Source organism: Microtus pennsylvanicus, chromosome 5 (genome assembly GCF_037038515.1).
Source record: "Microtus pennsylvanicus isolate mMicPen1 chromosome 5, mMicPen1.hap1, whole genome shotgun sequence".
Classification (NCBI taxonomy): Eukaryota; Metazoa; Chordata; class Mammalia; order Rodentia; family Cricetidae; genus Microtus; species Microtus pennsylvanicus.
The window spans coordinates 128,768,969-128,790,211 of NC_134583.1; the positions used below are offsets into that span (position 1 = coordinate 128,768,969).

At 39.4% G+C, this 21,243-nt stretch overlaps 1 protein-coding gene across 7 annotated transcripts in view; it reads right to left on the reverse strand.

Moving 5' to 3' along the window:
• Positions 1–21,243, reverse strand: part of Sorcs1 (sortilin related VPS10 domain containing receptor 1) — a 497,667-nt gene that overhangs the window by 110,043 nt on the left and 366,381 nt on the right. For all 7 annotated transcript variants that reach the window (XM_075974357.1, XM_075974356.1, XM_075974359.1 and 4 more), the window contains exons 7-8: positions 7,635–7,753; positions 5,267–5,356 (exon numbers count right to left, since the gene is read on the reverse strand). In XM_075974357.1, coding sequence (XP_075830472.1) covers positions 5,267–5,356; positions 7,635–7,753 — 209 coding nt within the window. The remainder of the gene's footprint in view (positions 1–5,266; positions 5,357–7,634; positions 7,754–21,243) is intronic.

The following is a 21,243-nucleotide window of genomic DNA, read 5'->3' on the forward strand; positions in this document are numbered from 1 at the left end:
ACCCTACTCACTGAATTACAATGTGCCTTTTAGTGAGGTCCCTCCATGAATAATATGCACATTCAAGTTTGACAAGCACTGCTAAAGGTTCAGCAACACCCTGAAATTCTCTAGGGGAAAAAATGTCCACCAGAAAAATCCCAAAGCATTAATGTTTGTATTAGCAATTAGTTTAGGTGGGAGGAGGAGGAGAAGGGTGGGAGGAGGGGGAGGGAAATGGGAGGCTGGGAGGAGGTGGAAACTTGTTTTTTTTTCTCCTTTTCTCAATAAAAAAAATAAAAAAAAATAAATAAAATGTAAAAAAAAAAGAACTCAGCTATTAATCTAATGTTTTCCTCTGCCATGTTCTCTAAGAAAACCGCAAGAGATGAAGGAGTTATCATAAAGGATGATGCTCCCAGACCCCAAGACAGAGTAATTAAGTGAACAGAACATGAAGGTCTCATCTGCCTTCCTCTGGCAAGAATTCCAAATCCTTCATTCCCCACTCAGGACTCTAGCCACTGTCTGACACTATTTGAAACTGGCTGTCTTCAGTCAAGGCTACTGTTTCCTTAAGAGAAGCCTGCTGCTGTGCTCTGGGCTGATTTTTAATCCTGTGGCCTAAAAAGTCTACACAGAATAAATTCCAAAGAACTCAGAGTAAAGCAGTTAAAATATAAAAAGGCCAAAAATAAACAGAGGTACCCCAAAATATACAGCAAAAGAAAAATATAGAAATGACCTTGGATTTTGTAAAACTCAAATCTTCATAAAGGGACCATGCTGTCTGTACGCTTGAGACACTTTACATCTCATGATCTTCTCAGAAACCATCCTGACCCAAATTGTTCAGTGTGCCTTGAGTCCTCCTTCTAACCTCGAGTTCTCATAATCTGAGTTCCGTCTCGGCTTGGGACACAGTCACCTGAGTGGAACTTCGTGCTCAGATGTTCTGTCTGTGAGCACAAGATAACAATAACATGTCCTTCACAGGACAGTGAATATAAAATCAGCAAGTCTCAAATACCATAGCAATATTCACCACTTAGGGCAGTCAGTGTTTCACTTAAGGGAGTCTGTCTATCCCTTTTGTTGATTACGAAAGATCAACTTGGCTTCTCTGCCTTTGAAATATTTCAATATTCACTCACTGTTATACTCAAGAAAAGTTCATCCAAATATTTTCTGTCTGATGGAGGAAATTAGCTACGGAAATTATCCTTAAGTTCACTAGTTCATTCAAGTGGACAAACCTTCTATGGTTCCTAATTCATAATAGGATAGAAGTCAAAACCTTTAAAATAGCTGAACAACTCCTTTCTGTTTATGTGTCCTTCCCTCAAGTATGTTATAATCCTAAATTTCTGTTAAATTGTTTCAAATGAGAGCTGCGCCTAGCACAGCCAGTTCCCACCCATGGTCTTCCGTGTGTGTTTCTGCAGCAGTGAGCTTTGATGGACACACACCACAGACTTGAGAATGCAATCCTGAGAGACGACTGTCATACTTCTACGGCATTGTACTTCATAATCCACTGTGGAGATTTGGTTCTTATAGATACGAGCTAACATTAATCATGAGCTTGACAAGAATTACCTTAGAGATAAGACTCTGGGAATACAACAATTCTCTAGACTGGGTTAACTGACTTGAGAAGACCCACCCCCGAAGGGGAACAGCAGGTTGGGCTCTATCCTGGACTGAATGAACATGGGAAAGGTGGCTGAGCACAGACATTCATCTCTCTCTGCTTCCTTAAAGCAGATGCAACATGGCCAGCAGCCTCAGGCCTCTGCTGAGAGGATCCAATTCTGAGCACCTTGAACTGTGAGCCAAGTTAAGCCCTTTTTCCCTTAAGTTGCTTTTGCCAGGGTATTTTACCACATCAACAGGACAAATAACTAACACAATATTGAAAATGCATCTCTTTTACATGGCTTTAACAGGGTCGCTTAGAGAACTCATCATACAATGTTAACTGGGAAAAATGACCATGTCTGAAGATTATCTTTATGTAATTTTACTAAGTAGACTTTACACGATGATGCTGGTCACAAATGTTTGATACATTTGGAATTTAATTCACCTTTCCCCAACACCTTATTAAGAAAATGTGTTTTTACTGCTGCATTGATTTCCCTGATTCTGAACCAGTCCGGACTCTTATTTGGAATTCTACTAGAATACCTTGCAAAGTCTGTTCTATAGGTTACTAGCATTACTGGGTTCTAGTGGATTTTTCAATGGAGGTAGAAGCTCCTTTGAATCTTTTTGTATGTACTAGTGGTGGTGCTTTATTCATTCGGGTTTTTGTGTGTGCTTACTTATAAAATAGAATCATGCTATATAGTCAGCTCTATGACCAAGTTAGCCTTGAAAGCAGTAAATCGTCTCAGCTCAACCTGTTTTTCTTTTCAAAACCTATTTTTATTGTATTTAAGCATATGGATGTCTTCATCTTTATGAGTATATAACACACACACACACACACACACACACACACACACACACACACGCACATGTGAGTAGCCTTGGAGGCCAAAAGAGGGTGTCAAATACCCTGGAGCTGGGGCTAGAGATACCTGATACAGGTTCTCTGGAAGAGCAGCACAAACTCTTAACTACTGGGTCATTTCTCCAGTCCCTGGACTCAAACTACTAATAATCCTGCCTCTGCCTCCCAGAGGCTGGGGTAATTATGGGTTCTTCTACCGTGCATGGTGGTAAACTATTGAACTAATGCTGAACTAAAGGGTTCTGCTGTTCATAGGATGTTCATGAACCATAGCGATGTTAGTAACCTCCTCTTAGTCTCTAAGGAAATCACACAGATTGAAGTTTACTTTCTTTTTAAATTTATTTGACTACAGAACCAAATTTTTCCAATATATCGCCAGGGACATTTTTTATTCTGAGTGACAAATTGAGGAAAATATTGTTTTGATTCTAAGCTCTTTATTTTTTAAAAAATGAATAAAAGAAAACGTAATAAAACCCAGATAGCTAAGGTTTCTAAGCAAGTTAGTGACAGATCCACGTCTGAAGTTAGGTCTCCTGTTGCAAATTGAGCATCCTTTGTACCCCGTGAATACTGGTACCCATCTATCTTCCACTATGGAGACAACTAGATCCATACTAATAATAATATTACCTTGCTTTTATAGAGTATCTGTCCTCTAAAACCCTGGAGGCGCTTCGTATGTATTGCCTCATTTATCTCGCTGGAGCTGCTAAGAAGAGGCTGCGAGTCAGTCAGGGGAAGCAAGAACTGTCACTGTATCACTCTGTCTCACAGGCCGTATCCTCTGACCTGCCACGGCAACGTTTAGCTGTCACTCTTTGATGGTTTCCCGTCACTTATAACTAATTGTTTAAACACAGCCCAAGGCAACGTTTTGTTCTGTCAACATCTCATACGACGGCAGTAGGTGTGATGAAAGACATTTGAGCAGGAGAGAGCGGATGTGTCTCCATTTCTTCCATCAGCGTGAAGCTTTGTTCGCCTGCAGATGCAGCCCTGGTTCTGACAGGAGGCCATGTAAGGCAGCACCTTGGAGGCAGAACACCCCACCCATGCTGGAGCTTCTCTTTGAAGCTCTAACGGGATTCTAACGAAGTTTCCCTTTTGATTTAAATTATAAACACCCACCTGGACCAAATAATCCTTTTATTTGTGACACTTGCTTCCATTTTCGTAGTAACAAGCCAAATTAATTGTTTCATCCTACCCTGAGAACTCATATGAAGCTAAGTCATGGAACATGATCATCTGGGTGGCAGGGGACAGGGTGGTGCAGATGGTCAATTCAGCTCCAAAGGCAGTGGGAAATGCTGCCTTCTAGATTGTCTAAAGGCCACTGGGGACAGCTGCCAACAATGATCTCTGCAAGGACTATGGACAAGCAATGTAAAACACCTGTCCAGCAGTCCGTCCACAGAAGCCGTTGAGTTTTACCTACCATTTCTAGGGTGCCTACACCAGTGTGGCTTTTCCTCTCCTTCACGTTTTTTTTGATAGCACAACAATTTGGTCGAGTGGGGAACATGCTAAGCTTTAACAAAGGGAGTTATTAATTTACCTGCCAGGGACGAAAATTATAGAAATCACTAGTATGGATGACAGAAAATTTGGGCTCCAACCTTGTCTGTGTGGCTGATAGAATTTGGTTTTAGCTGAAGTTATTCTAAGAATATTCTGACCCAAGAGGGAACGTGTGAGGAGTGAGTGAAATAAAATATGTGGTCCCCTGATTTAGGCTCCATTCTATATGCCTCTTGACTCAGGGCACCTCACTGATGTGAGTATAAATCTTGTTCTTAAATGTACAAATCTTTCAACTTTTCTTCAAATTTTGGACAATGAATCACAATTCACTTCAGTACTCAGCCAAGGGAGGGGTACTCCTTTTATCCCCCTGAATTGCTGTCTCTTGTGGGATCCTTACTAGGAGACTCTCACAGACAATTTTAACAATTCTTAACCTTCCTCTTGCATTTTAATTTTACTTAAAGACGAGACTCGGCTCAAAATAAGTTTCATTATATTCTGTGTTCAACTTAAATTATTCAGAGTTGAGTTATAATTCTGTTTAGATCTATGTAATAACCCCCCATACATACATTTCATTTGCTGTAAAATTCAGCCACAATAGGCTAAACTTTGATCACTTCAAATACAACACAGAAACCTTGAGATTGCAAATAGGTATTTTTAAGAAGCCACATCACCTGTTTTCCACTAGGTGGCGCTCCATATTAACACAGTTTTTCAGAGTTTGTGGAAAGAGCCTGAGGATGCCAGCCAAGGATGAGGGTCCAGAAATCACTTTTACTTTCTACTGTTTCTGAAAGAATCGCTAAAGAAGTCAGGGGACTCAGCTGTTTCTACGTCTCTGAAGATAACCCACTTCCCAACACCTACTGAGAACAACTAATGTTCTATAGCATAAAGTTAATGTTTTCTTTTTCTGTTTTGATTTAAAAACAAACATATTGCTTGGGAATGTTTAATATTGAAAGACAAAAATAAGGATATTATTAACTTACCAGGCACTTCTATAGCAAGAATTCCAAAGAAAGAAAAATCAGAGGGAAAGAGAACAGGAGAAGAACCCATAGAGAAAAGGAGACAGAAATACCAAATAGGAATTGGGAAGCCTGGATGCAGAAGTAGGGCTGAATGAGCAGGGGTCTCCTTACTGGAGGCTGGCAGTGACCTTGAAAATATGGTTGAGGGAGACTGTAGCTGAGAGGAAAGCAATGAAAACCACAGCCCAACATGTACCTTAGGCAAAGCGTATTTCGGGAGCTTCATTTGTGCAAACGTGCTTCTTCGGTAGGACACGTAGTAATGTGGTCTTCCTCCGGATGTCAGCTGGATCACAGAAACAAGGTGTTAAGAGGAGCTATGGGAGACATTTGGGGTCACAGAAGACCTGCTGCTTGAGCAGAGCAGGCAGCTGCCACACAGCACCAAGAGTGCCTGCCAAGGAGGCTACCCAGGGTTGGTATCCACAGAAAGCAACTTACCCACTGTATAGGGATGCCCAGAAGCCCAACAACAACCATTTAATAGATGAAAATGTAATCTGCAAATTTGCACTGTGGGTCTGGAAAGATGACTCAATGGTTAAGAGCACTTGTTGCTCTTCCAGAGGACTGGGTTTTGATTCCCAGTGCCTACAGTGCAGCTCCCAACTATCTGTAACTCCAATTCCAAGGGATCTGACTTCCTCTCCTGAGTTCAGCCAGGAATGTGGTACACATGAAAAAATAGGAAAGGAAAAACACTAACACAGAAAAATAAATTATATATCTGTGTGTGTTTGTGCATATGTTATATATTATATGTACATATAAATTATGAGTGTATACATTTGCATATGTATGTTTCTATATATGCTACATGAATAGCATATATTTATATACACTATATCTATATAGTATATATATACAATTTATATAGTATAAATTATATGTACTAGATACATAATTTAGTGACTCTAAAGTCAAGAAAGTGTATTAGCTCTGTTCTTTCCAATGCTAGAAGCCTCAGGAGATATTAGCTCACTGTGCTTCAGCCATCTGGCTTTTCAACCTCAAGTCCCTGCCATACAAGTAGTCATAATGGGACGGAAGGAAGTATCTCAGATTCAGCAGTGGAGAGAAGCCTTCTCATCTCCACACAGAGTTCCTATTGACAGCATCATTCCGATGTCTTAGTGTGTGTTCAAGCATGTTAGCAAAACGTCACTTCAGATTTGGGTTCCAAATTAATTCTTGGTCTCTATCTTTTAGAAACTGGCACTGTTTTGTCCAAAGCAGATCAATGGATCCTGCAAGGCTTGCAGGACAGAAGGAAAAGGTGTGGTTTCCATCCAGACTTGAACACTACTCTGGGCACAGTAAAGGCACCTCTGACAATGTGCCAACCTTGACCTATGTAAATATCTGCAGTTTGAATGTCACTGGAGTTTTTGTGCTTGAAATGTCAAAGACATAGGGGAGTGACTGGAAAGAGACATTCTTCAGCACTATGTGTGGAAATGATGGGTTTTAGGAGGTTACTCATAAAATTCTAAATATAGATTTTGAGATTGATTTGTATGCCTGATATGTGGATTATAAATTGTTGCCAGGAACCAGAGAAATACTCCTGACAGCATTAGTGTTGAAGCAGTGAATGGGACAGTACTAACACATGCAACCATTTGAATGTCACTTGAAGCTATCCCTGAACGAAAAGGAACTTGGGAAACATTTCAAAGTTACATAGGCTGATTCTGGGAAGTCTTCTTTTAATGAACAGAATAGATATCATAATTTATTTTTCAAATAAACTCGTGCCTAGAATGTACCTTAACTGTAGTATGTGTATATACCCATATATTATATATATTTATATTAATATTTAATGTATTCACTTATTTAGTTGTAAATGTATATATTTATACGCTTATTTTGCAATTATACCTTTTCCATTCTTACCCTATAAAGTAATAACATGATTTTTAGATGAATTGACTAAACGAGACCAAAACAATTCTTAAGAGCTAAATGAAACAGTGCACTGTTGCTGCAGTCTCCTGTCACTACTCATGAAATCTCACTTCCCAAATAGTTTTTCATTCCATTAGTAGAAGGAAATTAGCCATTCCATGTTTCCCTGGGAACCACAGTGCTTCCTGACCATACCAGTGGATTATCCTTGTTGGCCTCTTGCCAGTCCCACCTCCATCTCCCGCATAATTTCCCCTTCACATTCTTTTCTTTGAAGTGGTACTGAGGAGGGGGCTGATAAGGAGAAATGGATGTAATGTCTCAGTTCACTTCATGCCTGGAGTTTCTTTGTGGAAACGGGTAAATAGCAATGTATATCACTCCTGGGTCAAAGCACGTTTTAGACAGCTTGGTAAATTCCTACAGAGAATAGGCTAAAAAATTGCCCTTGAGCCTCGATCCTCCCTTCCACTCCTTTTTCCTCTCTTCCCTCCTCCCCTCTTCCACCTTCTCTCCTCTCTCTGTCCTTCTTGCCCCCCTTTCTGATCCATTTCTTCCTTCCCTCTGAGGGTGTGCAGGCATGCAGAAAGAGCTGTAACAAGACAGACACTAGAAATGCCCTGAGCCAATGAGCAGAAGTCGGGTCTCCTTACCTGAACAAACACATAATCATCCTGAACAATCAAAGAGTCGGGATCAATGTAGCCTGGGAAAGGCTTATTTCTGTTAGTTTCTGTGCAGTTTTGCATCCGACAAGTTAGGTATTGTGAGTCTGGAAAGGACAAAGACAGAAGCTTCAGAGGCAATGTACATTTCTCTTGACATTCTGAAGTGTTCTTCAGTCTCAGTCTCTCTAAGTACTCACTACTGTTCAAATTGCCTTTGTTATTTTATTACGTGGCTACCAGCACCGCACTCTTCTGGAATGTCCACCAAGTCTTGTAATCCTACATACAAAATTCTTCTTTACCTTTTCCCTTCTAAACACAAAAGAAAGGATCTTCAAAAACTGACATAATACATTGTGATTTTTGTAACCAAATTTTCATCTTTATTTGAATTCAGCTCCACACTTTGATCTTTGACTGAAAAGCAGGGAAGCACACTTGCCTGCAGTATTTTAAAATCTCAGGTGGAAATTCTGCTGAATGAATACTATAATCCTTAATAAGATAAAGGAGCTTCTTTGTGGATTGGAAATGAAACACAATAGCAACATCTCCAATTCAAAACCTTTGTTCTCATTTTAGAGGTGAGTAAATTGAAACCCGAGTTTTCAGCTGAGACTGCACAGTGGCCAATAAACACAGCGTCATAATGATGGCTCTGGTCAGTTCATTCTCTATTGCTTCACGGATGTTGTATTAGAGAGGCTCTGGCATTTATAAAACCCTTTTATGCCAGTATTCATTTAGAATGCCACATAAAACCACACTGGAATACATTCAGCCCCTTCTCTGGCTACCATATTAACTTTCCTCTCCTGGTTACCTGTCTATCTCTCTTACTCTGCCTGTGAGTTTTCTAATCTCCTAATTTATGTTTATAAGTTTGCCCAACCTCCCCCTGGTGTTAAAGACTTTCTATCTACATTTCCTCCTTCCCAGAGAATTTAACTAATGTTACCAATTTACCAAGTTACCCATTCTCCTTCGAGGAGAATTGCACCAAGTTACCAATGAGCTTCTCGATTCAACCCCCATCTACTTCTGAAGACCTCCCATGAATACTTCCTGAATAAAATTTAGATGCTATACCAATGATACTTGACTATCTGCTTCTAATCCCTACTTCCCCTGTTTCAATTATAAAATAGTGTTTATGAAGACATGGTGTGTGTGTGTGTGTGTGTGTGTGTGTGTGTGTGTGTGTGTGTGTTTCTCTCTGTTATACCCCTAAATCCTATTTCTAATCCTGGCACACTGTAAGCAAAAATGTGAATACTTCTTAATTACATCTGCTTAATTACAGACATTTTTTTCCTAAATTAAATACTAGAACTTGATCATTGTCAGAAAGTGGAGATGGGCAACGTTGTGCTAAGTTGGATCCAAGGGTTCATAAAAGACTTCTCAAAATTAGCAAAAGAACTCCCCAAGAACATGTCCTATGAGAAGGGTCAGTAGGGGGCAGCATGCACATTTGGTCCAGCTGACCCTTGACTGATGTAGTTGCTAGTAGACCTGTAAATGATGAAACAAAAGTTCTACTTCCAACCTTCCTTCAGTAGAAGACCGTGTGCCAGCACAGCCCAGCTATCCAGTCTAAAACCCCACTGAGAACTGGTAAAACCTAACATTGAACAAAAACCTTTAAATATCCTTTCCACCTCCTTTTCTTTAGACATCCCATAGTTCGATTTTTTGCACAAATTAAGATCTTTCTCCTTTGAGACTTTCCTTTTTCCATCTCTATCTATAACGCACAAAATCTTCACCTCACAATTTCACAGTCCTCTAGACCATTTTCAGCCTTTAAGTGGATCCATATTTCTTAAAAGTTGCCTGGGGACACAGAAGAAAAGAAGGTTTCTTTCTATGAAACCTGGGCTTCAGTTCTAGCTGTGGTCATGTACCAGATTCATAGCTCCAAGAAAATTGCTTCATCATCTCCAAACCTGCCTCCTTCAGCTATTACATTGTGATAACACAACATCAGTCATTTGCTGGATTAGTTACTACACAGAATTAATTAATATGTAATTAAATAATAAACTTGCTCCACGTTTTGAAATTTAAACCTATATAAAAGTCAATTATTATCATAGTCATAATTTTCTTGATTTTTTTTGTTCCCCTGTCCCCCCGCCAGGGATAGGGTTAATTTGAGAAACACAGTGGTTGTTTAAAAGATGAGTGACTGACCTTTGTCACTCCAGTAGCATGCCAGCATGAGGGTATGTACATACTCGGTCACACACCCTCCTCTTCTAGTCACTGGAAAAGTCAACGCTGCATTTGTTGTGTCTCCCTTCCTTATGTGACTCATAGGCCCCTATGCATGAGGACTAATCCCCCCAAAACTAAGTCCACTCTGAGTCTTCCTGATCCCCTTCACATTGCTGGTCTAGCACAGGGCATTTAGATCTAGTACTGGTAAAAGAGACGTGAAGGGTGGGACCAGAGATACAGAATAGTGCTTCCCTACCTCTGTACATTACGGTCTTGGTTATAAAAGTGCTTAAAGTAGATGAGACTGTATAGAGTGCACATATTCTGAATCACTTTGGTAACATTTCGGTCTTCCTAAAGTTATTTCCAAATAAAAACTTTTAAAATAGGATGGCACAATATTATAGTATGGACCCACTTTTTGGAAAGCTGTATATATAGACATCAGTCTATGTGTGCCTGAGCAGGACTGTGAATAAAACATACATGAGATGTCAACAGTCATAGCAAGACAGTCAGTGAAAGAATCGGACACTGGGAAGTCAAATTGCTGATCCAGCACTTCTCACTGGGGTGAGTGGAGAGCGACAGAGGGCTTGAGAAATAAGCAGTTCCAACAGACACCTCTGAACATCCTGGTTCCTTCCACCTTCTCATTCTGATTACTCTGATTTTCCTGTACAGTGAGCCTATGTTCGAGCCGGGAATTATAATGCATTTAGCTAGGTAACAAGAGGAAAGTCAAAATTTGTCTTCTGTTTCTACTCAGGATGCTCAAAAGTGAAATTTACAAGCTTAAGGAAAGTGACCTCAAAACCGTCAGCTTTGAGCTGCTGGCCTTGTGAAGTTTTCAGTTTGCTCCCTTTCTCCTTCTAATGGAAACAGAAAGAAATTGGCTGCGGTTCATAATGAGGGACCAATCACTCTTATTCCCCTCGAGGTTTGCTGTAATAGCATTAAGTATGATGAACTCTTTCCACATTCTATTCTGGTGAGTGTGTGATGTGATTCCATAGGAAGTCTCATGTAATTTGGCATTAATTAATGTCAATTAATGTATGCAACTGCTGGATGTTAAAATTAATTTCATTACCTCCCTTACACAGATGTTTTTCTTGCCACAGGTAATTAGGATACTGCACTGTTCTTTTCAAAGCTCCTCACTCTGCAACAGCAGATGTTTGGAATAATGTGCTCCCCATCCATTGCAAACCGGTGCTGATAAAGAGAGGAGATGCTGCCTTTAAAAGCCAGGCTCTGCATCAAGGAATGGAAAGATAAGTGTAGGCCATGGGCTGTTGTCTTGGGAAACCTAAGTAGACTTCTCAGCCCCAGGAAGCTCTAATCCATATCACTGGAACAGACACTATCCCTCTAGACTATCTGTGACAAAACAGATCCTGGTTCTCCCCTTTAGTCTGATGCTTGATGAATTTGCTCAGGTGTCAGGAGCTTACTGGTTATTTAAATCTTCTCTCTTTAAATGTCAGTATTGCCTACTGTGTCTGAGGTCACCACCTGCTAAAAAAAATAAAACTACACATATTTGTGTTTTTATGGCAGTTTCTCGCTTCATATTCAGCTTTTGTGTTGGATTTCCTATTTTGTTTGCTTGCAGTTGGCATTGCTTTCCCTCCATATGGAAACATGAAATTTCCCAGTTAGCCAAAGCAATATTGAAGAGATAGAGAAAAGCAAGAGGTAACCCATTACTTGACTATTTTAACCAAAGAAACACTGTATTTGGGTATACTTATAGTAAACGATGATACAAAATACAGGCCCCACCTGAGATAATACCACACACTCATGGTCGATGACTTTCAACAAAGGAACTAAGACTAGACAAGAGAGAAAGGATGGTCTCCTCAATAAGTAGTGGAAGAATTGGATATTCAAATTCAGAAAGGCAAAATCAGATTTTTATTTCACGTCAAATATAAATATCAACTCAAAATTGAACAAATATTTCAATGTTAGTCTTAAAATAATAAAACTACTAGAAGAAACTACAGGGAATATTTTTCATACCATTGGTCTGGGCAAAGATTTCAGAGGAATGACCCCCAAAACGCAGGTCACCAAAGCCAAAGCAATCATGGTATTGCAAGAAGCCAGAAAGCATCCATATGCTGGAGAAAACAATGACTACGGTAAGAGATGAGTTAAAGGTTAAAAGAAAATATTTTCACACCACACATCTGATACAGAGGGAACACCTGAAATCTGCAGAGGCGTCCCTTCAGTGAATAGTCAAGTGGGAGGAATCAGTGTGGCCCTGGGCTTAGCTCACTATCTCCTTTTTATATAGTATGGGATTCCTGTCAGTTCCAAACCAAAGTGGCCCAGTCTTCAACCTCAGCGTCACTGGCAGTGTGTCTTGAGATTCCAAAAGTCAACAACTGGGACACTTCCTTTCTCTTTCTCTCTCTTTTTCTCTTCCTCCCTTCCTCCCTCCTCCTCCTTCTTCTCCTATCTCTCTCTTTCTCTCTCCTGCTTATGGATCAAATGTAAACTTTGTGTTATTGCCCACCATCATGTCTGCCTTCCTACCACCATATTCCCTACAATGATGATCACGTACTCACCCCCAACAACACAGCTACATCTCTCTCTCTCTCTCTCTCTCTCTCTCTCTCTCTCTCTCTCTCTCTCTCTCTCTCTCTCTCTCTCTCTCTCTCTCTCTCTTGAGATAGGATTTCTCTGTGTATCAGCTCTAGCTGCCCCAGAACTAACTCTTGTAGACCAGGATGCCCTTGAACTCACAGAGATCCTCCCAAGTTCTGGGGTTAAAGGCATGCTCCTTCACCACCACCCAGTTAAGACTACACTTGTTAACCCTTTCAAAGCCAGTTCCTCCAACTAGGCCCAAGCATTCAAATGCATGAGCCTATGGGGGACATGCTCACTCAAGCTAGCACATATAGCATTGCATGGATATGAGTTAGTGTAACCATGACTGTCATGCAGCATCTAGGCAACCTGAAGTTAGCTAATGAAGGCAGACACTGGATGCCCAAAAAAAACCTGCAAGTAAGCGGTTTTGCAAGCATTTCTAGCAGAAAGTCACTTTTTTGTAATTTCGTATAAATACGGCTTTATGGACAGAGGACTTCACCTTGGCTTTGCCTTTGGCAAACAGCCGGCCTGTATAGGCCTGTATGCACTGAATAAAGTAGATCTCATCTGCTTTAGGCTCCTTGCATTTGCTTCCTTTCTTAGGCTTGGAGTTTGGACTTCACATGGACTGTTTCTGGAGCAGTGTTCCGAACTAACAGCTTCCTTCCTCAAATTGCTTGGTCAGAATATTCTTCCCATAGCTGCTTCCAACCATGGTTCCAGTCACTGATTCTGTGAATTCAGGTAGTTTAGGCTCCACATGAGTGAGATCCATGCAATGATTCATTCTTCCCCTGGCTTATTTCACTTACCAGGTAGCCTTCAGGTTTATTCCTGTCAGGGCTTTTCAGTTTTAAAGGTTGGAGAATAACTCATTGCATAAATATGCCAGTATATTCACTGATGTGACAGTCACTCACTTCGAATACATACTTTGACTCTTATGAATAAACCCTAATGACCACGACAGTGCTGATCAGCTCACCAGTATACATTTTGAATTCCTTAATGTATATACCAGAAATGGAATTGGTTGATCAAATGACATAACCTGAGGAACATCCACTTTATCTTCTATATTATGCATGTTAATTTACATCACTACCAATAGTATACAAAAGCTCCATTTTATCCACATGGATACTGACATGTATCAGGCCCTATTCTTATAATGGACATTCTGTTGAATATGACCTTATCTCATGTGAGTTTCCCATAGATTTCCTTCATCATTACTGGTTATGAGCAGGTTATCGTATATCTGTTTACCATTTATATACCTCTTCCTGAGAATTGAGTTATTTGTTTTCTCATTACTAAAGTGACATTTGGGGTACTTACTTTTTATCAGACATGTGGTTTGCAAATATTTTCTTTTAGCCTTGAACTTGTCTCTTACTGTACTCACTGATTTTGAAAGTCCACCTACAACAGGGCCTCCTGCTTGTGGAGCAGATGTAATCTCTCAGTTATTGCTCCAGCACCATGTCTACCAGCACCATGTCTACCAGCACCATGTCTACCATCCTGCCGCCATGATCCCCACCATGATGACCATGGACTCACCTCTGAAACTATAGGCAAATCTCCAATTACATGTTTTATTTTATAAGTTGCCATGATTATGGTGACTTGTCATGGGAAAAGAACAGCAAGTCAAGGATTACCTAAACATGAACTATCCCTTACTTCTTCTGTTCAAATCAGTCCATGGTTCCAAAAAATCATAATAGTAAGAGTTTGAGGCAACTGATCACATTCTATCTGCAATCAAAAAGGAAGCATCAATGGATTCATGTACTTAGCTCACTGTCTCCTTTTTATGTAGTATGGGATTCCAGTTAGGAGCAGTGTCAACCAAAGTGACCCAGTCTTCAACCTCAATTAACCATAATCAAGACAGTAGCTGAAGTCAGGCTCCTGGGTGAGTCTAAATCCCATCATCTTGACAATTAACCATCACAGAAGATTACCACCAAAGGATCCAAAACTCTAGTGAGGTGGAAGACTCAGTAACCTCTTCCACAGAATGGTGGTTACAATAATTACTAATGTTTCAAACTTGCTATAAGTATATAGTCCAAACATTTTCACAACATACAAGAAATGTATAGTAGTCAATGGAATGACAGCCTTTTTTAATGAGCCTATATTATAGATACATATAAAAAAATTTTGGCTAGGAGAAATGATTTGGGATTGTGGGCACGTGGGAGACAATCATGAAAAGAGAAGCTGTATTCCTAGCACTCATGTAACAAACTGTGTGCTCCATAATACCTGCTTCTGACCTCTGCACACAGATCGGCATGTATATACTTGTGCATAGACTTACATGCACACAGATGTGAATAATATAAAACAATAAAATTGCTAAAGAAAATACTGTATTCTACAAATACATATAATTATTATTTGCAACTGAAAGTAAAATTCACAAAAGTCATTTTTAACACATCATGGTAAATACTATTATACTATTCATAGATAATAGATACTTTGTATGGGCAGTGTGAAATAGTGGTCAGCAGGCTTAGCCTGAAAAATCAATAAGCATGTATAGAAATATGGAAGTCACTTTTACACTCAACACATGAGCCTTGCTGTATAGGTGGTCTTTCCTTCCACTTGAGTGATCCCCAAAGTCCTCGTTTTATACCCACAAGCCTTGTTACTGCGAGGTCATTTCCTAAGCTAGTGTGCACACACTGTCTATGAGGCAGGCTTTTATAAGTTTAGAATCCAAATAAATGTTAAATCTCACTCTTACTTTAAGGTCTGACAGGTCTTTGTTTCTTTCCTACTCATGCCAGACACAACTAAGACTTCTGATGTCCCCAGGCAGCTCATGCCTTTAGGATTCTAGTATTTCAGAACAATGTGATTACTCCCAGGGGGCAGACACCCTATATTCATTCAGAGAGATCTACTGACTTAAGTTGTCTTTTCCTCTCCTGTTCCTCCATTCAAATTCTCCTTGGGCTTTAACTGACTTTTTCTGGAAGTTCAGTCACAGCTAGGAATGTCTCCAATGACAGCAATGGCAGCATTAACCTCCAAAATCACCAGAGCAGCCTATCCTCTGGGTCAGAACGGTGCCAAGTGGATCACAAGAGACTATGCAAAAACTAGAGCACTTTTTTTTTTCTATTAAAAGTGAAGAAACCAAGATTTAGGAGTGGAGTTTGTGCAAGTTCATATGCGAGTAAATGACAGAACAAAATCTAAAATACATATCATACACACACACACATATAACATTCCTCTGTTATTTAAAAAATATGTATTCAGCATGAAGGACTTACATAGTCTTAGTACTGTAGAAGATTAACTATTACCAGAACTTTAAAGTATGCAGACAAACATTGCAATATGCTTTCCTATTCCCTGTTAATTCTCAACTTTAAAGTAGAACAAATTTTAAAACCCAAATATCAACATAGTAAATTTCCTTGTGTACTTGATGATGCTTTATTACTTGTTTTAAAGTCTTTATTTTAAATGTCCTTACTCCACACACACACACACACACACACACACACACACACACACCCCAGAGAGACAGACATGCACAGTAGCACACTGCTGTCCTGTGCATTTTAATTGGTCTTCTGTTCTTGTGTTATGTGCCAGTTAAACACTGCTATCATCAAAAGTGGGAACATCAGTCAGGAATGTGTATATCAAAGTTGAGACATTCCTCAGTAATTATCTATTTTTACATTTTCTGCTTTGACATGATGACCTTGTAAATCAACCTTCTTTATTATTTATTTTTTTTTTATTTGTGACCAGTGTGAATTATAATTTTTTTCCTTTCCCTTTTCCTTTCCTTGTATTGTAGGAGAATAATCCAATGGCCTAGAAATTGTTATGAACATCTTCTATCACTGCAACACATTTGTAAATCAGATGGTGTCCTTTTAATTGTCTATTGGCACTTAGAGGCTATGAACACAACAGAGAATGTTCTGGAGAAATAAAAGTTTTGCCAAGCACAAAGCTAGGAACACAAGAGATCATTGAAATAATAAACATCAAAGGAAATACATAAAATTTATAAAAAGCATTTGCGAATAGTATTCTGGGCGTATCTTGTGAGTTATTTAGGTCAATATGTAAGAAACTGCTAACCTATGAAGCAGTCTCTGCAGAGATGTTCTGCTGTGTGACAGAGTTTGATTGGAATGCTGCATTTGTTAAATTTAATATCACACAGAATTATGGACTTATATCTTTCACAGTCTAGAGTCCTGAAGACAGAGACTCATTTATAATTTGTTCTGTTGTGAAGAGGTAAGGATAGCTATAGAAAAGGTCAATACAATGTGCAAGATAGCATGACAAGGTGACAAAGATAAGCTATCATCATACCCCAAAACAATGATTTCTGGGCAAAATCAAAAAGTCAAGAGGGAATGTGGGCCATGCTTGAGGAAGAGCAGTCCATTTGTACGCCGAACCATCTAGCCATCCAGTCAACCAAATACCCACATCAGGAATGACTTCAGTTTAGCAGACCTGAGTAATGTTTGTAGGTCACACTCAATACTGACAAAGTGATAAATACATTGTTCATTAAACTTTCCACATAATCTTATAAAGAAAGTAGGAGGAAGGAGAGGACAAAAAGGGGAGAGAAAGAGCAAGAAGCAAGAAGGTAAGAGAAGGAAAGAAAGCCAGAAAGAAATTAGAAAAAATGAGAAGCCAGAAACAGTGAAAACAGTTTAGTGGATAAGGAAGCAAATATCTAGAGCTTCTTTCTTTTTATAATTACACTATATTTATTTCATTTTTAGTGTGTATGTGTGGGTTTGTGTGCAGAGCTTAAATGACAACTTGTAAGAGTCAGTTCTCCACTTTTATCTTGGGGATTCCAGGGGATGTAATTCAGGATATCAATCTCGGTGGCAAGTGCCATAACCTGCTGAAAGAACTCAATGCTCCCAGGGCTTCTTTCCTACAACCTGTTTTTTTGTTTGTTTGTTTGTTTGTTTCACTAGAGAAATGAGTATAGTATATTTACATGTATTTATATGCATATCATAAGATTAATTCTAGGAGAGACGTAGAATAAGGAGTAGTTCCTGAGATGTGAATAAATTCAATCAGCCATTTCTTCACTTCGTACCATTGGGTTGTTACTGCTCTCTATACTAAATGTCACACTTGGAACATGGTAGATGCCCAATCCATTAGGAACTACACAAAGAAAAGGACACACTTCCCTGTCATGTGATAGGCTAGCCATTGACCAGGCACACACAATCCCCGTGTTGTCTGTGTCTGTTGGTCTGTCTGTGTGGAACACTCTTTCACCACACCACAAAATGCTTTACTTTCATAATATTTTGGCTCCAATATCAGATGCCACCTTATCAGAGATTTCGTCCTTGTCAGCTTCCTCTGATACCTGACTAGGCTTCTACTCTGCTATGCCTTTTTACACAGCTGTGTACACATTTCTCAAATAAGTGCATTATGAGATTATTTATAATTAGTCGTTCCAGTTAGAAGATAACCCCTATGATAGCAGGGCCTTTGCAACATCCCTCCAATCCTCATTCCTACTTATGAGAGGACTCGGCACAGCAAAGGAATCTAACAATATTTGCTGGATAAATAAGTATAAGATCAGGAATAAACCAGACCTGGTCTTAAATCTTAGCATAGTGATCATGGGAAAAGCATTTAATCATTGTAAATCTTATTCCTCTTACCAGTACAGTGAGGGATATAACAACCGCACCTACCTCCACGGACTGCAAACAAGCTAAGGGCAACAGAAACAAGAAACAAAAGACATGGTGATTTTACTCTTGCTCCCCAATGTTCAGGATGAAAAGAGATTCATGTGGACCTGTCAGGATCTTTATAATCCTGACTTCCTGAAAGCTAGAGTCAAAAAACCTGTAATTTTCCACTCATTAGAAGCGATCACACACATTCATATGGACTGCTGCTGGGCCCTGAGAGATTCTAAGGTCTCAACAGAAATTGAGGTCTCTGCCTCGAGTTAGAGCATGGGTTTTCTGAGAGTCTCTGGGCTCCTGTACTCTCCTGGCAAATTAATGGCACATAGGCAACAGAGGAAGTCGTGCAAAATGGCTATGAAGCATTCAATAAGAGTTGAGCCTATTAGGGCAATGCCATTATAAGGCATTCTCTGTAGTATAAGAGAGACCTGCATTCTTTTACTTCATAGTTTCCTGGTAAGTTTTAGGGGATGGTTCTAGGAGACTGCATCAGACAGCTTTATTACCAAGAAGAAGTTCCTCAATTCTAGACACTTGCAATGGGAAATGGCTCCAACTGACACCACCAAGAAGAAATGTAACTGATTCCAGCCCTCTGTCCTATTCAAAGCTTGATGCTCCATTTGAGAGTGGAAGATAGTTAAGGATGGATTTGTTCAGTTGTTGGAAAATAGTGGGAATCTATCACAATCATAAACTCAGTACAAATTGAGCCCTCTAATTCCCTCCAATGCTTCACCTTTAATGCTACTCATAAACTGACCAAAAGAGGAAATACATAAAGTTTCACCATGGAAAGCAATAACACCAAGTGTTTGTTGATTGTGGAATGTGCGTAGTAAGACAAATACATATCAGACTTTGTCAAAAAAAATGCAGTGTTAATAACCTCTAAAATATTACAGAGAATTGTCATCTTTTCAAGCTTGTTGAAGAAGAAATAAAAATCACCAAGTGGATCAAATAAAAACCCTTCTGCTAACTCCAAACTGAACACAGATTTAAACAATAAGAACATGGTGTATTCTATTGCTCATCAGCTGGGCTATGTTTAAAAACTCATTCACAGCATCCGTGTTTGCCAAAAGTCGAAAGAAACAAAACAGGGATCTGCTGATATCAGGACTCTGGCTGCATGCATTTCAGGACATAAGCTAACAATGTTAAGAAATTTAAAATGCATGTCTCTCTGGCTCCCGAGATATACTATTAGCAACTACCCTTTTGTTGTTGCTGTTATCCAAACATGAGGCTTACTAACTAAAGAGAATGAAGATGTGTGCACATTGGAATTGTCTGAAATAGGCAAAGGTCCATCTTCTACAGAGAAAATGATTATTAGATTACAGTTCATTATGTAACGTATTTCCATGTAGTGGTGAACCATAAAGTCACTGAAGGCCAGCGTACACATATGTTGAGATTTCTAAACTTGATTTTCTGTTCACCAGCACTCATTGTAGCCCAGTGGAGTGTATGTCTGTGAATATACTTAACATTGGTCTCCCCACACATAACTCATATTCCCTGTTTTCACAGAATTCAGAGGGGGAGAACAAGCAATTACAGAAATGGCATTTACATTTCAGACTGAACTAACAACATAAAGTAAAATCTACATATCCTAGGATAAAAGCACAAAAAAAAAACCTAAAAAAAAAAACCCTATTTAGATTCTGAGTTGAAGAAAGATCTCCCTAAAAAGCTAAAAAAGTAGATGATTGACTCACATTTTAATTTTCCCATGATGACCATCACTTGTGAGCAGTCAGACTGATGGCCATTAGGTGAATTTTACCTTCCTGACAACTATCGTTCTGTTGTCGTATTTCTGCTATTGTTGCAATAGAAGTCGTTTGTGCTTCTAGTGAAACCAGCTCAACACTCCATGCCTTGGATACCACCAAACTGAAGGGCTAGGCTCTGGAATGCCTTGTTAACACATCTAAGCATCCCCGTCTCATTCCTTCCAGTCACCAGTATGCATAACCTTCCATGTGAACAAAAGATCGCAATGGTAAATGATAGGAAATACACGAGAGATTTTCAGGCTCCACCCAAGACAGAATTAATGGGCTCAATAATGAAATCAAGTTGTGAGTTTCATTTTATTTCACCTCCATTTGTAATGAATGAACTAGTTTGAGGTTCATTTCACGGAGTTTGGGGGCAGTCATTTTCACACTCCACTAAAGGACCAAGGCCTGTTTTCCCCAGTGAAGGAGATTAATCCTTGAGAAAGTTGTTTCAAGGTTACTTAGCCATGCATAATAACTCTGAGACTAGTAATTGTCCCTTGTCCTCTGTTCCTATTGGCATGAATCACCATGAGGACAGAAATAGTCGATTTACTGACTGAGGATTCAGTGTACAGAAGATGGCAAAACTTGTTTCTGCAGCTCTCCATACATGGTGTGTGCTGACAGGTTATCATACGTGCTTGACTATGCATACATGTACACTGCCATGTGACACATTAAGTGGTATGCTGCCTTCTGCCAAAATCATAATCATGAAATATGACATTCAACTTCAGACAGTTATTGGAGGGATTGTGTTCATGCACATGGGCTCAAAGACCCCATAGCCACACTCTCTTTTAAGACAATATTTCTGCACAATGGTACTTACTTTTCACTACTCATTCGCTCAGTAAATCTTGAATATTTCAAGCTCTGAGTTATGTTTCAAATAGAGAACAAGGATTAAATACGACATGACTTTCAGTACAATCGTCTGTCCAGCACTTTCTTTCTCAAAATGTATATTATATGCATAAACATACACTGTAATTATAGAACGTAGATTTTCTTTCCGTTTTGCTTTTTCTTGTTCTGGGTACATATAAGGTAAACACACACACACATACACACTCATACTCATAGAGAGGTTAAAACAGTCAAACTTTTACATCCTGGACTAAGGTCTGTCAATTTGTCCACAGCTGAACATGGTGGCCAATAAGAGAAGCTCTGCTTAGTGAACACATTCACGGT